General features: G+C 44.1%; 1 protein-coding gene across 3 annotated transcripts in view; it reads left to right on the top strand.

Annotated features, from left to right (window-relative positions):
* The window catches only part of USP13 (ubiquitin specific peptidase 13), a 77,789-nt gene that overhangs the window by 40,042 nt on the left and 24,049 nt on the right, over positions 1–13,698 (top strand). For all 3 annotated transcript variants that reach the window (XM_039487849.1, XM_039487848.1, XM_039487850.1), the window contains exons 7-10: positions 4,038–4,132; positions 6,977–7,164; positions 9,759–9,830; positions 10,077–10,170. In XM_039487849.1, the coding sequence (XP_039343783.1) occupies positions 4,038–4,132; positions 6,977–7,164; positions 9,759–9,830; positions 10,077–10,170 (449 nt within the window). The remainder of the gene's footprint in view (positions 1–4,037; positions 4,133–6,976; positions 7,165–9,758; positions 9,831–10,076; positions 10,171–13,698) is intronic.

Here is a 13,698-nt window from a genome sequence, read left to right as displayed (position 1 = left end):
GACCCACCTCTGTTCTGAATCTACTGTGATCTGCTATACCAGGGTTCGGCAACCTTTCAGAAGTGGTGTGCCGAGTCTTCATTTATTCACTCTGATTTAAGGTTTCGCGTGCCAGTAATACATTTTAACATTTTTAGAAGTTCTCTTTCTATGCCTATAATATATAACTAAACTATTGTTGTATGTAAAGTAAATCAGGTTTTTTAAATATTTAAGAAGCTTCATTTAAAATTAAATTAAAATGCTGAACCCCCTGGACTGGTGGCCAGGACCCGGGTGTGTGAGTGCCACTGAAAATCAGCTCGCTTGCCGCCTTCGGCACGCATGCTATAGGTTGCCTACCCCTGTGCTATACCAGTGTGCTTCAGACTCATCCACAGGGGCCCTCTTCTCCCTGCTCTGGGATTTGCTGCACTTGATTTTAAATAAATGAATTCCTTCTCTCTCCTCTTCTTCCTCTCTTCTCTAAAAGTCACTGTGATATTTTGTAGTATATTTAGCTGCACAGTTGAAGGTGTTGAACCCATGAAACGAGAGCTGGGCTTGAGCAAAGATTAATGGCTCACGTATCCAGGTTCCATTTCTACTATTCCGTTGAGCTGTGGTTTCAGGTAACAACTCTCTCGATCACAAAAAAATTGTCTGAACTAGGGAAAATAAACTCCCAGCTTCCATGTTGATAAAGGTAGTCACCCTAGATGCGTGTGTGTGTGTGTGTGTGTGTGTGTAATTTCACTCTGAGAAGCATTCTGAACTTTACAGTCTGTTTGGCTGCTCATGACTTAACCATAAGAGTATGGGAATGTCGTGAGCTCCTGTATATGGATGAAAACATAATGTCTTCTGGGACGCTAACGCTCTCACAATGGAATTCCGGCAGAGGGACATGCTATAGCCACACAAATACCAGCAGGGTCACCCATGACTAATGTTAATGGAGGGAATGCTGGACTAATCAGCGTAACTTAAGGGCCACTCCCTGGCTCAGGAGGCTTAACTTTTACAGGCCAGTAACTTGACTAACCTTTTTAAAAGCTGCATTAACTCTTAGGATACTGGCTAATCCCCAGCATGAAGGAAAAAGTTGCAATGAGGTCAACACAGGACCAGGACCCAGGTATCTAAGCTCTTGGGGGGCAGACCAGATGCTAAGATTTCATTCAAGTTGCCAGGTGACTTTTTTTGCTGATGAGGGGAGAAGCTCTCTAGCTGCTAGGGGATGGGGCATGCTGAGGACTCTTGGGAAGGGGTACAGCTGTCCTGAACTGCCTTCCCCTGTGCTTGCATCTCCCCTAACTTGTGCACCTAATAGGACCTCTCTCTCCCTGCAGCTTGTTCCTGTCCTTCCCTCAGGCAGGGATCTGGCAAGGGGGGAGTAGTCACCGAGGGTGGTCTGGCATGGAGAAGTGCTAAGAAGTGGGTAGACAGCATGAGGCTGTCAGTGGAGGGCAGGGGGTATTCTGGTGGTTAGGTGTAAAGATGGGCCAGGGAACTGTGCTGGGTCCTGTCAGGTTCTGGGGAGGGCTTGGGGGAGGGTAAACAGGCCTCTTGCTTGAGGCAGGAGAGAGAGATGATGAGGGGGCTGCTGACTGCAGTGTGTCTCATCAGTGTGTCCTTCACAATAGAAGGGCTGCAAACATTATTTACTTGATCAGAAAGACAAAATCTGCACTGGACGGAAGTCTGTGACGGGACTCGCCTGGTAAATACTGAACAGTGGGACCTTCCCTTCCTTTCTGTCCTCTCCTCAGATTTATTAAACTCCATTTCCTTGGGAAAATATTGTCACTGGAGAAACAGTGCTTCCCCCGTCAGCTCGAGCTCTGCCCTGAGATAACAAACGAGCACGGGGTTCTCTCCCTGCCAGGGCAGACTCAAGCCCATATGACCCACACTAGCATGCCTGGGCCATGGATTTCCCTGCTGCACCTGTTTTTGTACGGGGGCCAGAGGGTCGGCAAAGGAGATTCCTGTGAAATCCTGTTCAGAGCCCAGAAAGCCCAAACTGTTACAGCAAGACAAAGTATTAGGGACTCTCTGTCTAGCTTAGATACTGTAGAGATGGGGTCCGTAAAGTACCTGACTGTTAGTGGAAATGAGGATCATCTACACGGAAAAGTTATATTGGTGTGAGCAAAGGTGTGAATTTAAACCAATATAGTTACACCAGAGTAACTCTTATTCCAACATAAGTGTCCACGGGGTGAGTGAGTACATTGAGTTAATTGGTAAAACTTTCCCGTGTAGATAGGCCCAAGGCATAGAGAAGTTAAGTGACTCTTGCACAAGGTCACATGTCAGTCTATGGCAGAGCAGGGATTTGAACCTAGGTCTCCCACCTCCCAAGTTTTGTCTGATCAAGGAATATTGGTCTAATGTTCTTACTAGTTTTTTAGTAGTTATCCTATTCAGTCTAGCTTTAGTCATTGCTGAGCAGTTCTTTAGAGGGTTTGATTGGAGCTTATACATTAAAACTAATATTCTTACTATGGGTATTCTCTAAGTAATATGAAGATTGCTTGCCATGTATGTAAAAAGCAAATTTTGGCATTTTAAGTGTGAATTCTCTCTGTCACACATTCTCACACTGGTATCCTGCAATCAATTATTTTGAGAACTAATGCAGTCTTGTGATCAGGCTCATGCAACTTTTACCAGTATGATGTATGGGTTTATATAAATCTGGCATTCCATAATAGCGGAGCATACCTTAGGCATGTCATATCAGTCCCAAGGCTGATATCCAACAATCCTCATCCACCAGGAAACTAAAATAACAACCTTGAAATGCAGGTTGGAAGGTTTTATTCCTATTATGGGAGATATTTTATAGATCTATTTATAAGAAGTTCTATGAACCAGATATGATCTATGCAGTTAAGGATAGGAATTTTGTTGGCAGACATTTAAGTGATGTACGTCTCACTAAACCTGGAAGTATCTAAGATATTTCTGTGGCCCCCCCATTAACTCACAGTCTTACAGATTTATAGATTCAAAGCCAAAAGGGACCGCTATGATCATCTAGTGTCTGACCTCCTGTATAACACAGGCCAGAGCATGTCCCCAAAATAAATCCTAGAGCATGTCTTGTAGAAAAACATCCAGCCTTGAGTTAAAAATTGTCAGTGATGGAGCCACCGTGTCCCATAGTAAGTTGTTCTTATATGTATCCTCATTGACACTCATGTGAGGTAGGGCACTGCTATTATCCACATTTTACACACAGAGAATGGAGTGATTAAGTGACTTGCAGAAGTCCACATAGGGAGTCTGTAGCAGAGCTGGGACTTGAACCTGGGTTTTCTGCATGCTAGGCTAGTGCCCTAACCCCTGGACAGTCATTCTTTTCTTAAATAGAATGCTGATTTTCTGAGGCCCTCCTGGGTTATTATTACTAAAACATTTACCTTTGTTTGTCATTGGATGGATTTCTCTGTGCTCCTCGATCATTCCTGCACCACAACAGGAATAAGGGCAAAGATGTTCTCCTTGTGCCTTTAGCAGCAATTGATGACCGATGTAATATCATTAGTAATCAATCAACTGTTGATGTCCATAGTTCTAGTGCCTCTGTCTGTATCTAATGTCTGCACATGCATATATACAGGTTCACAAAGTTTCAAATGATCACATAATTTGAAAATAATCTCTATGTTGAAAATGTAGATTTGCTGCATAACTGATGTTTCTGTGTGTTTTTGCTTCTTGCATTTAGTACACCTCGCATGTTTGTATTGCTTTTCTTTGGAAATCACAGTAAACTTTTTTATTTTTTTAGGAAACTTTAAATCCGATGAAAATATAAACTTTGTTTTAAGAGCATTTAATAACGCAATTGTGTTGTGGAGGGTAAGATACCTTCCAACCTGTATAACTCTGTATATACTTTTGCAGGTCATACATCAATGTTGGTACTATCAATAGCCCAGTCTGTAAAGGTAGTACCGTTCTTAGAATGTTTTGTTGCCATTCCTAAATAAAGCCAATAGGTAACATTCTTTGCGTCATCACCTTTGCTTCTCTCTGTTTTGTAGATGTGTATTCTTTTGATGAAGAGGAGGCAGTTTTAGATCCACATATAGCAAAACACTTGGCACACTTCGGGATTGATATGCTCCAGATGCATGTGGTAGGAAACTCATCTTTTATTTAGAGTCTCTCACATTCTTCTAATTAGAAAAAAATAAATTATCAGTGGAAAATAAAATATGATTCCTAAAGCTAACTGCCTGAGATTGTAATGATTGTATTTAGCTTGGTGAAGAATACTGTCAGCTACTACATGTTGATTCTCTAGGCTCTAAATCAGTATGGGTATGTCTACACTGCATTGTTAACTCAGATCTTTGGGATCCAGGCTTGTGGACTCAGTGTTCCCAAGTCTGCACTTGAACACTCACACTGCATTTTAAACCTGGGTTTACAATTAGTGGACCTGGGTCTCTCAGCCATAGAATCATAGGACCGGAGAGCACCTCAAGAGGTCATCTAGTCCAGTCTCCTGCACTCACAGCAAGACTAAGTATTACCTAGACCATCCCTGACAGGTGTTTGTCTAACCTGCTCTTAAAAATCTCCAATGATGGAGATTCCACAACCTCCCTAGGCAATTTATTCCAGTGCTTAACCGCCGTGACAGGAAGTTTTTCTTAATGTCCAACCTAAACCACCCTTGCTGCAATTTAAGCCCATTGCTTCTCGTCCTTTCCTCAGAGGTTAAGAAGAACATTTTTTCTCTTCTGCGTTGTAACAACCTTCTGTATACTTAAAAACTTTAGCATGTCCCCTCTGTCTTCTCTTCTACAGACTAAACAATCACAATTTTTTCAATCTTCCCTCATTGGTCATGTTTTCTAGACCTTTAATCATTTTTTTGCTCTTCTCTGGACTTTCTCCAATTTGTCCACATCTTTCCTTGAAATGTGGCACCCAGAACTAACCCTAACCCAGAACTGGACACAGTACTCGAGTTGGGGTGTAATCAGCATGGAGTAGAGTGGAAGAATTGCTTCTTGTGTCTTGGTTACAACATTCCTGCTAATACATCCCTGAATGACGTCTGCTTTTTTTGCAACAGAGATCGACTCTGACCCCCAGATCCCATTCTGCATCACTCCTTCCTAGGCACTCTTTTCCCATTATGTATGTGTTTACGGTTGCTGGAACTGGGTCTGTCAGACATGCTAATGTGTCCATGATGCATTTAAACAGACCTGACTTGGATCTGCAGCTTGAGCTGCGTCCACACTGCAGAATTACAGGGCTTGGACCCAAATCACAGCAGGACTCAGTCTTGGAACCAACCCCGTAGCAGCGTTTTAGGACCCTCGTCAGATTGATCTGTGTGTGGACAGAAATAGGGGGGTTGAATTCAAACCTGGGTCAGAGCCGAGGCTTAGTGTGCTGTGTAGACATATCCCCTATGGTTTCAGGAGCTGAAAATTGCCTTCCAATAGAATTCCTTCCTTATCTGAAGTTTACATGCTTAACTTTCAGAGGTTAGTGTGTCACTACCCACAAAGATAAGAAAATCCTCTAAATAAAAGAGAGAAGAATATTGAGGTTTTTTAATTATGACGAGTAATGTTTTTAATTTCACAAATAAAAAAACCTGTTGCACATTTAAACATAAGATAAAAAGTCAAAATCCACCAAAGATAAGTGGAGTAAGTAGCTAAGGCTCAAATCAAAAAATAATTAAAGGGACAGTTTGGTCAAATTTGGCCCCAAATTTAGGTTTTGTGTGTGTACAAATATATATTTACCTTCAGCATTGGAGGCAGTACTGTATAGCCTAAAGGATAGAGACTAGATTGGGACTTGGGAGAATTACATTCTATTCTTGGCTTTCTATTGACCTGCTGGGTGACTTGGGCAAGTCACTTCCCATCTCTGTGCCTCACTTTCACCATATGTAAAATGGGGATAATGATACCTACCTCTTTGTAAAGCACTTAGAGCTCCATGAATGAAAAGTGCTATATAAGAGGTAGGTGGTATTATTATTATTATTATTTATTACTTATTATTTATTTGCAACCTGAGCATTGCACTCTTGTGTCCGTGAATGAGAACCTGAAAATTAAATGGGTCTGAAGCTGACTAGTCAGTTTCACTTTTGTTCATAGTCTGTTTTCATTGTCTGAGCTGACAGAAAGCAAACAATAAACTGCAAAAATAACAGTAAAAAGTTAAATTTCACTTTTGAAATATTCTCTCCGTTCTAATTATCAAAATATGCTGTTAATATTGATGTGAAAACTAGTTTATTTTAATAATCACTTTTAGAAATGGAAAATGCCTATTTTAATGAGGAAGCATGAAAATGTTGATTTCAGTGGGACCTGGATTTCACGCAGTGACAAAAGTCCCATTGACTTTAGTGGGTCCAGAATTTTACCCCTTGCCTTCAGACCTGCCAGTAAAATGCCTAACACACTGGTGATCTACTGCTATTAATATACAATGGTGTTGTGAATGGTGGCTGCAAATGTAGAGACACCATAGCTGTGAGCAGGAGAACCTTCACCACCACCAACTGAGGTCTCTCTCATTTGAGCTAAAGGCAGAAGTGAAAGTGAGCCGGTCCAGTACGGCATACTGGACCGGCTTCCCCAGGCCAGCGATTTAAAGGGCAGCCTGAGCATTGCAGTCTTGTGTCAGATAAGTAACTTTCACCCCTGGCCTAAAGGAGCACTCTTTTTTAGCTGTGACGGAGGAGCAGGCAGTCATATTCACTGGGACCAGCCTCTAGAGGAAGAGATGTTCACACATACTTAGCCAGTTTATTGCAATAGCAAGAAGCTGTTGGTGTTTTGATTTTGAACTTTCTTCCCTTGGGTTGGAACTTTTTTACTTTCATTTTGAGTTGGGTTCTTCCATTTTATAACATGGACAGCTAAGTTGGTTTTTAATTAATGCATCATAATTGCAGATATATTTAAAAAAAAAAATCAAACTCCTTTGCATTCAGACAGAGAACGGCCTAAGAGATAACAACATAAAGCCAAGAGTCTCTGAGTGGGAAGTGATTCAGGAATCTGGTGTGAAGCTCAAGCCCATGTATGGCCCAGGATACACTGGCATGAAGAACCTGGGAAATAGCTGCTACCTCAGTGCTGTCCTGCAGGCCATTTTCAGCATCCCAGAGTTTCAGCGAGCGTAAGTAATTCTCAGCAGTGCTTTGCGCAGGCTCTGATGTCACAAAGCTATTATTTATGTAATCCATATAGTATTTCAGGGTGTAACTCTTATTGTAAATGGCTGTCTTCCAGCCAATTCAATGGCTTGGCAGAGAGTGTTTGCAGACTAGGGAGGAGGAGGTCCAGAACTCCTACTGCTTTTGAAGTCAAAATCCCTTTTGACTTCATTGATATAGGATTGATCCCAGGCTCATAAACTTCAGCCTGGTCTGCACACAGTTTCTGTGCTGGCATCTGTTTATCTGTGGTACTTGAATGGCTCCCATCCCCCTAGTATCAAACTGCTTTACCATCTTCAATGTATTCATTCTCTCAACACCCTTCGCTCACAAAGAAGTGCTGTTCTCCCCACTTTGCAGCTGGGGAACTTAGGCACAGGGGATTCCTGAGGCTAAGTGACTTGCGCAGGATCACAGAGGAAGCCTGTGGCAAAACGGGGAATTGACCATAGGTCTCCCAAGTCCTATGCTAGTGCCTTAACCACTGGACCATCTTTCTTGTAAAGGTACAGTAGTGTAACTATGCCAGGCATGTGATTTTTGTCCCCAATATAATTAGATCAGTACAACCCCTAGTGTGGAAGCAGTTATGCCAGTATAAAAGTGCATTATATGGATATAACTTATTTCCTTTCCTGCACGGGAGTAAGGCTACATCTACACTGCACTTTCGTCAGTAAAATTTTTTGTTGCTCAGGGGTGTGAAAAATACACACGCCTGACCAACAAAAGTTTTGCCAACGAAAAGTGCCGGTGTGGACAGCGCTTTGACAGTGAGAGATGCTCATCCGCCGACAAAGCTACTACCCCTCATTGGAGGTGGTTTTATTTTGTCGCTGGGAGAGCTCTCTCCTGGCGACAAAGAGCGGCTACGCTATGTACCTTACAGTGGCACTGCTGTAGTGGCACAGCTGTGCCGCTGTATGGTGCTCAGTGTAGACATAGCCTAAGCTATACTAGTGTAAGCACATTTATGCCAGTATAACTGTGTCCACACTAGGAATATTATACCAGTATAACTACATCAGTATTTAAACCTGTACAAATTTTGTGTGTAGACAAGGCTTAAAAGAGAGATGCATATTGCCAGCCAAAGCTTGCTCTTGATAAAAATCTCAGCTTTGCAAGTGGGTTGTTTGTTTAGTTACTTTCCTCTGCTGAGTGAGAAACAAATGTTGTTGTTTTCAGTTCATTTAGGATATTTCTCTTCCTTATTTTATATCTCAGAATTTTTCTTGACAGTTAAGGTTGAACATTCAGCACTCCCAGGTGAACAGCTGTTTATAGTTGTTTTTGGAGAATTGCACATAGCTGAAGATAAAACTCAGCATGTTCCTTTATATACCAACAGAAGTGTATGTCTTGAAAGTGACACTCTCAGATCTTGGACATCTTCCTAGATTTTCATGTAGCACTTGCCTTCTGGAAAAGAAGGCGGGGGGAGTGTGGAATTTGTTTTTGTTTATTTACTTATCCGTATGGAGTGGTGTCTGCAGATTCATTAACTCCTTCACTGCAGCACCCTTGTGCCAACTTCCCTGACTCAGTTTTCAATGTAATATCCGGACTGACTTTGCCAAGTGCGGCTGCTTTCAGCAGCATGATTGTTGGACCTGTCTGGAGTGTTTGGCATCACTGATATAGTGAAGATTTTTAAAGATGGAAGATATACCAGGCTTAACTTGGACATATTCTTTCAATGTAACCCTACCTCCCTGGAAGATCTTCGTTGTGTTCTGATAAAAACTGCTTGCCACGCACTGCACACTGTGGCAGCACTGAATGGACTAACATACTCTTCAATGCCTGTTGAAAAGGCACAAATTAGTCTATCTCGCTCTTTGAAACTGGGCATCAGAAACTTGTTTTCAGACTGCAGACCTTACCATTTGTATGATGTATATCCAGAATTCACTTAAAGAGCCATTGATTAGGAGCCAGGAACTCATTAGTTCTAATCCTGACTGTGCACGTAGGCAAATCACTTATTGTCTCATAGAGGTTACTTATCTCATAGAGATGTTGTGAGACTTAATTAGTGAACGTCCATGGTACGGTACTCTGATGAGAGTAAGTGCTACTGTTTGTAAGTTTGCTGTCTACCTGTCCATGGTGTTTATATGACTCTCTGTATTTGAGTGCCTAACAATCTTTAATGTATTTATCCTGACAACACCTTGTGATGTTGTACAATGCTACCATTTTACAGATGGAGACCTGAGATACAGAGAGACTAAGTGACTCTCTCTCAAGGTCACACAGGAGGTCAGTGGCAGAGAAGGAAATAGAATCCAGATCTCCGAAGTCCCAGTCTAACACCCTAACCATTGATCTATCTTTTCCCTCCAGTTAGCAGCTTCTAGAGCAGTGGGAGATTGTTTGTTTGCATGGTGGTGGTGGCTTAAGCTTGTCACTACAGAACTCTCCCAAGACATGAAGCTAACTTAAGTATCACTGGAGAACAACCTGCTAGGGTATCCAGGCGTCTTAGCAAAGGATCCAGATAAACTCACCTATAATTTTTGACCATTTCTCTTTTATTCTCACTGCCTAGGTATGTGGGAAACCTTCCGAGAATATTTGACTACTCGCCTCTAGATCCAACACAAGATTTCAACACGCAGATGTAAGTACCAGGTTCCTATTATTAAGCATATTGAGCCAAGGATGCTACGGCAAACTAGCTGTAAATAGTAGGAGAGCATCTTGACATGGGTTGGGGAGAAGGACAGGGGAGGAAGAATTGTAGGTATATGTTCCAGCCTAGCTAATTGTAGACCATAAAGAGATTTCAAGGAGTTAAAGTTATTGTCAGTTTCTTTGCTCCAAACCTTTGTCTTTCTGTTCCTTGTTCTTCCCCTTCTCCCTACAGGGCTAAATTAGGACACGGACTCCTTTCGGGCCAGTACTCTAAACCACCAATGAAATCTGAGCTTATTGAACAGGTGATGAAGGAAGAACACAAGGTATTTGCCTGAGCATTCGCAGCCTGATAACTAGGTAAAAGTGACGACCTGAGAAAAGAGAACAGGTGCTGGCTATTGGAGAGCGTGGTGGTGCAGTTGATCCCATGCAGCATGTTTAGCAAGGTGTAATGTGCAAGATTCCCCTCAGGAATCTATTAGTCAGCAGCTATTTGTGCAAAGTTTTAAAGGGACCAGTTTTTTTGCTAATAGGGTATTCTGCTGCTCCAGCTGTGCCATGAAATCTTGTGCACATATGTAAAGGGACAACAGAAGGCTATTTTAGAGAGCCCTAAATATTTGGGATTGAACTCCTCAACCTGGCTAAAGCTCAAAATGAAGGATAATGACCCAAAGGGCCTGATCCTGTCACCAGTGAAATCCAGGGCAAAACTCCTGTTGATGTCAGTGGCATCGGGATAGGTTCCAGTATGGAGAACAGAAGAATATTTAATGGTGCAAGAGACTTTTGTCTCTGTAGGACTGACTTCTTTATTGTAAATAATGCAATTTTATGGCTTCTGTTTCATAATTCACCACTTCTGATTAGCAATGGGCCAGCCTAGGAGGTGGCGTTCAGATCCCTGTCTAATCTGGAGTTAAGGGTGTAGTTCATATCTGATGGTGTGGAAAACTTGTCGGATCACAAAATGTCAGCTGTCACTACCTTGGAAACACAAGAGTAAAAGTGGGTTTTGATACCCTCCATCCTGCTGCCACTGTAGTTTCAAGGAGATACAATTGTGGCCCATGTCTATTTTATGACATAACTCATTTACGGTAAGAATTGCTGACAGCTGCTTTGTGTGGAGTGGAGATCAGTTTGGGTCTAAAATAAAGGCAGTCATAGAGAGGCACAGTGTATTACAGTCAAACATCTGTAATATGTACATAAGGAAAGGGGAGAGAAGGATTTTTTCCCTAGCCTGTCTCATATAGGACCTCATCCATCCATAATAATGAGCACTCGTAGTGTGGAACTGACCTTTTATTGCAAACAGTAGAGCCATACATGGGCAGTAATTTTGCAGTAGCAGAGACATTTTGTACTTCCTGAAAGTCCAGTATTGTCCTTGTCTAATCTCTGGTTTGCTGTTGCATCTTTCCTTTGTGGCATGAACGTTAGATCTTTTTCTAATGCTGCATAAACCATTGCTCCTTTTTCAGTTTGCTTATCAGAGCCAGCTAAGGCTGGTATTGCTGCATCCACCTACCTCCATATTAACTTATCTGCACACTCTTCTCTTTAAACAGTGGGTACCTTACACTTTTATTCATACAACAGTTAAGCAGCCTATCAAGCCTCCTGTATATCCTACTATCCCTTGATCCTTATCACATCAGTCATTTTTGAACAAGACATACTAGGCTCAATTCTTGTGTGAGCAAGGGTCATGGATGCTGTCTGGTCCCTGGTAAATAAGGGGTGCCAGCTAATCTCCTACCTCCTCTTGCACAGGTGCTCAAGGGAAGGTTTACGGGAGCTGGTGAGGCAGCTGGTGAGGTGGAGGAGGGAGAATGACTTTGGGGACATCATTTGGTATGGGACAAGGAGTGCAGTTGCCACCTTCCCCCCCACCCCACCCCCAGATCTTGTTACAAGGGTCTTTATGAAAGCAAATCTCCCCACCCCCCTTGAATTTTTCTGAAATGATGCCCATGTTTGGGAAAATCAGGTTCCTTGCCCCAAGCTGTAAGGGGGTAGGTTGAACCCCCAAACTGTGGGAATTGCCTGTTTCTTTTCTGATGGTTACATTATTTTACTTTCTTGTTACAAACACTAACCCACAGGGATTCATAGAATCATGGATTTTAAGACCAGAAGCCGACCTCCTGCATAACACAGGCCATAGATTTTTATCCAGGGTGGGCCCTGGCTGGCTGTCGTGGTTATTTTCTCCTGAATCATTCCACCAGTTTACACTTTATTAGCAGCCAAGGAGGAATCCAGGATGGGGTTCCATCAGCAGTTATTCCCAGGGCAGCCTGTGGCAGCTTGCCACCCTTCCCCCCTTTCCCCCCAAGGGTGGTGCTCCCAGCAGGCGTGAGGAAGCCCTTTGTGAGTGGTGTGGACTTGCAAAATGCGGCATTGCATGCTGTGTTCTAAGGAGGGAGCCCAAGAGGGGAAGTTTGGATTTAAATCTCAGCTTTCCCAGGGCTCAGTTCGGGGTGTGATGTTGTGAGGCTCTTGGTTGGGCCCATCACAACATACGGTGTGAGCTCTGAAACGTGGATCCAAGTCTGGGGAAGGAGGGTGCTAGGCACATGTTTGGGACTCCAGCTCCGTCCCATGTTAAGCGCCATGTTCTCTTGCGTTATGCGGCAGCGTTGTTTTTGCAGCCCCTCCTTGGCCACTGGGCAGAGATGTTCCCTCTCCTCTCTAGGAACTTCTCCACAATAAATTGGGGCTAGGAGCATCGGTGCATATCTCACCTAGTCTGTTCCTTGCCACTACAGGGGCTTCAGGCATTGGTGGCACCTTGATCTCTCCTGTACTCAGCCTGTGGCTCACAGCAGTTTAATCTAACTAGTCATTGGGCCATAGGTGCTGACTCCATGGGTGCTGGAGAACACATGGGGAAAAATTAGTGGGTGCTCTGCACCCACCGGCAGCCAAGCTGTTTGGCAGCATCGGCATGGTCCGGGAGGGACGGGGAGGAGCAGGAATGTGGTACGCTCAGGAGGAGGCAGGGAAGAGGTGGGACCGGGGTGGGGATTTGGGGAAGGGGTTGGACTAGGGACAGGGAGGGGGCGGAGTTGGGGCGGGGACTTTGGGGAAGGGGTTGGATGGGGACGGGGCAGGATTGGGAAGAGGCAGGGCAGGGCGGGGCCTCATGGAAGGTGGGGTAGGGGGTGGGGCCGGGGGCAGAGGGGGGTTGAGCACCCATGGAAAAGAGGGGAAGTCGGCATTGGGCCTATGCATTGGGCTCAATCTAGGGGGACCTTGGGGAACTTTAATGGCCTGCGTTATACAGCAGGTTAGGCTTAGAAGATCTAGTGCAGAGATTCTCAAACTTCACTGCACTGCGACCCCCTTCTGACAACAACAATTATTACATAACCCCAGAGGTGGGAGCAAAGCCTGAGCCCGCCTGAGGCCTGCCGCTCTGGGCAGAGGGGGCAAAGCCGAAGCCCAAGCCCCACCACCCTGGGTGGGGGGGCCAAAGCCCAAGGGCTTCATCCCCGGGGGATGGGGAGGCTGTAACTGGAGCCCCACTGCCCAGGGCTGAAGCCGAAGCCGAAGCCTGAGCCCTGGGTGGTGAGGCTTGCGTTTGGGCTTGGGCTTGGGCTTAGACTGGCTGGATCCTGGGGCCAAACACCAGCCCTGGCGACCCCACTAAAACTCTGTGGTCCCGACCCACAGCTGAGAACCACTGATCTAGTGGTTTCTTCTGGCCTTAAACTTTATGAAACCATGGACCACAGTTCATCTTTCCTCTGTCTGCAGGGGGTTTCTCTCGCTCCCCCCCCCTTCTGTTCAAATGCTAGTGCTTCTAGGCTTCCCTTATTTTCATCCGTCAGTCCCTGTTG

Source organism: Mauremys reevesii, linkage group 9 (assembly GCF_016161935.1).
Source record: "Mauremys reevesii isolate NIE-2019 linkage group 9, ASM1616193v1, whole genome shotgun sequence".
Taxonomy (NCBI): Eukaryota; Metazoa; Chordata; order Testudines; family Geoemydidae; genus Mauremys; species Mauremys reevesii.
This window is presented reverse-complemented; position numbering and strand designations above follow the sequence as displayed.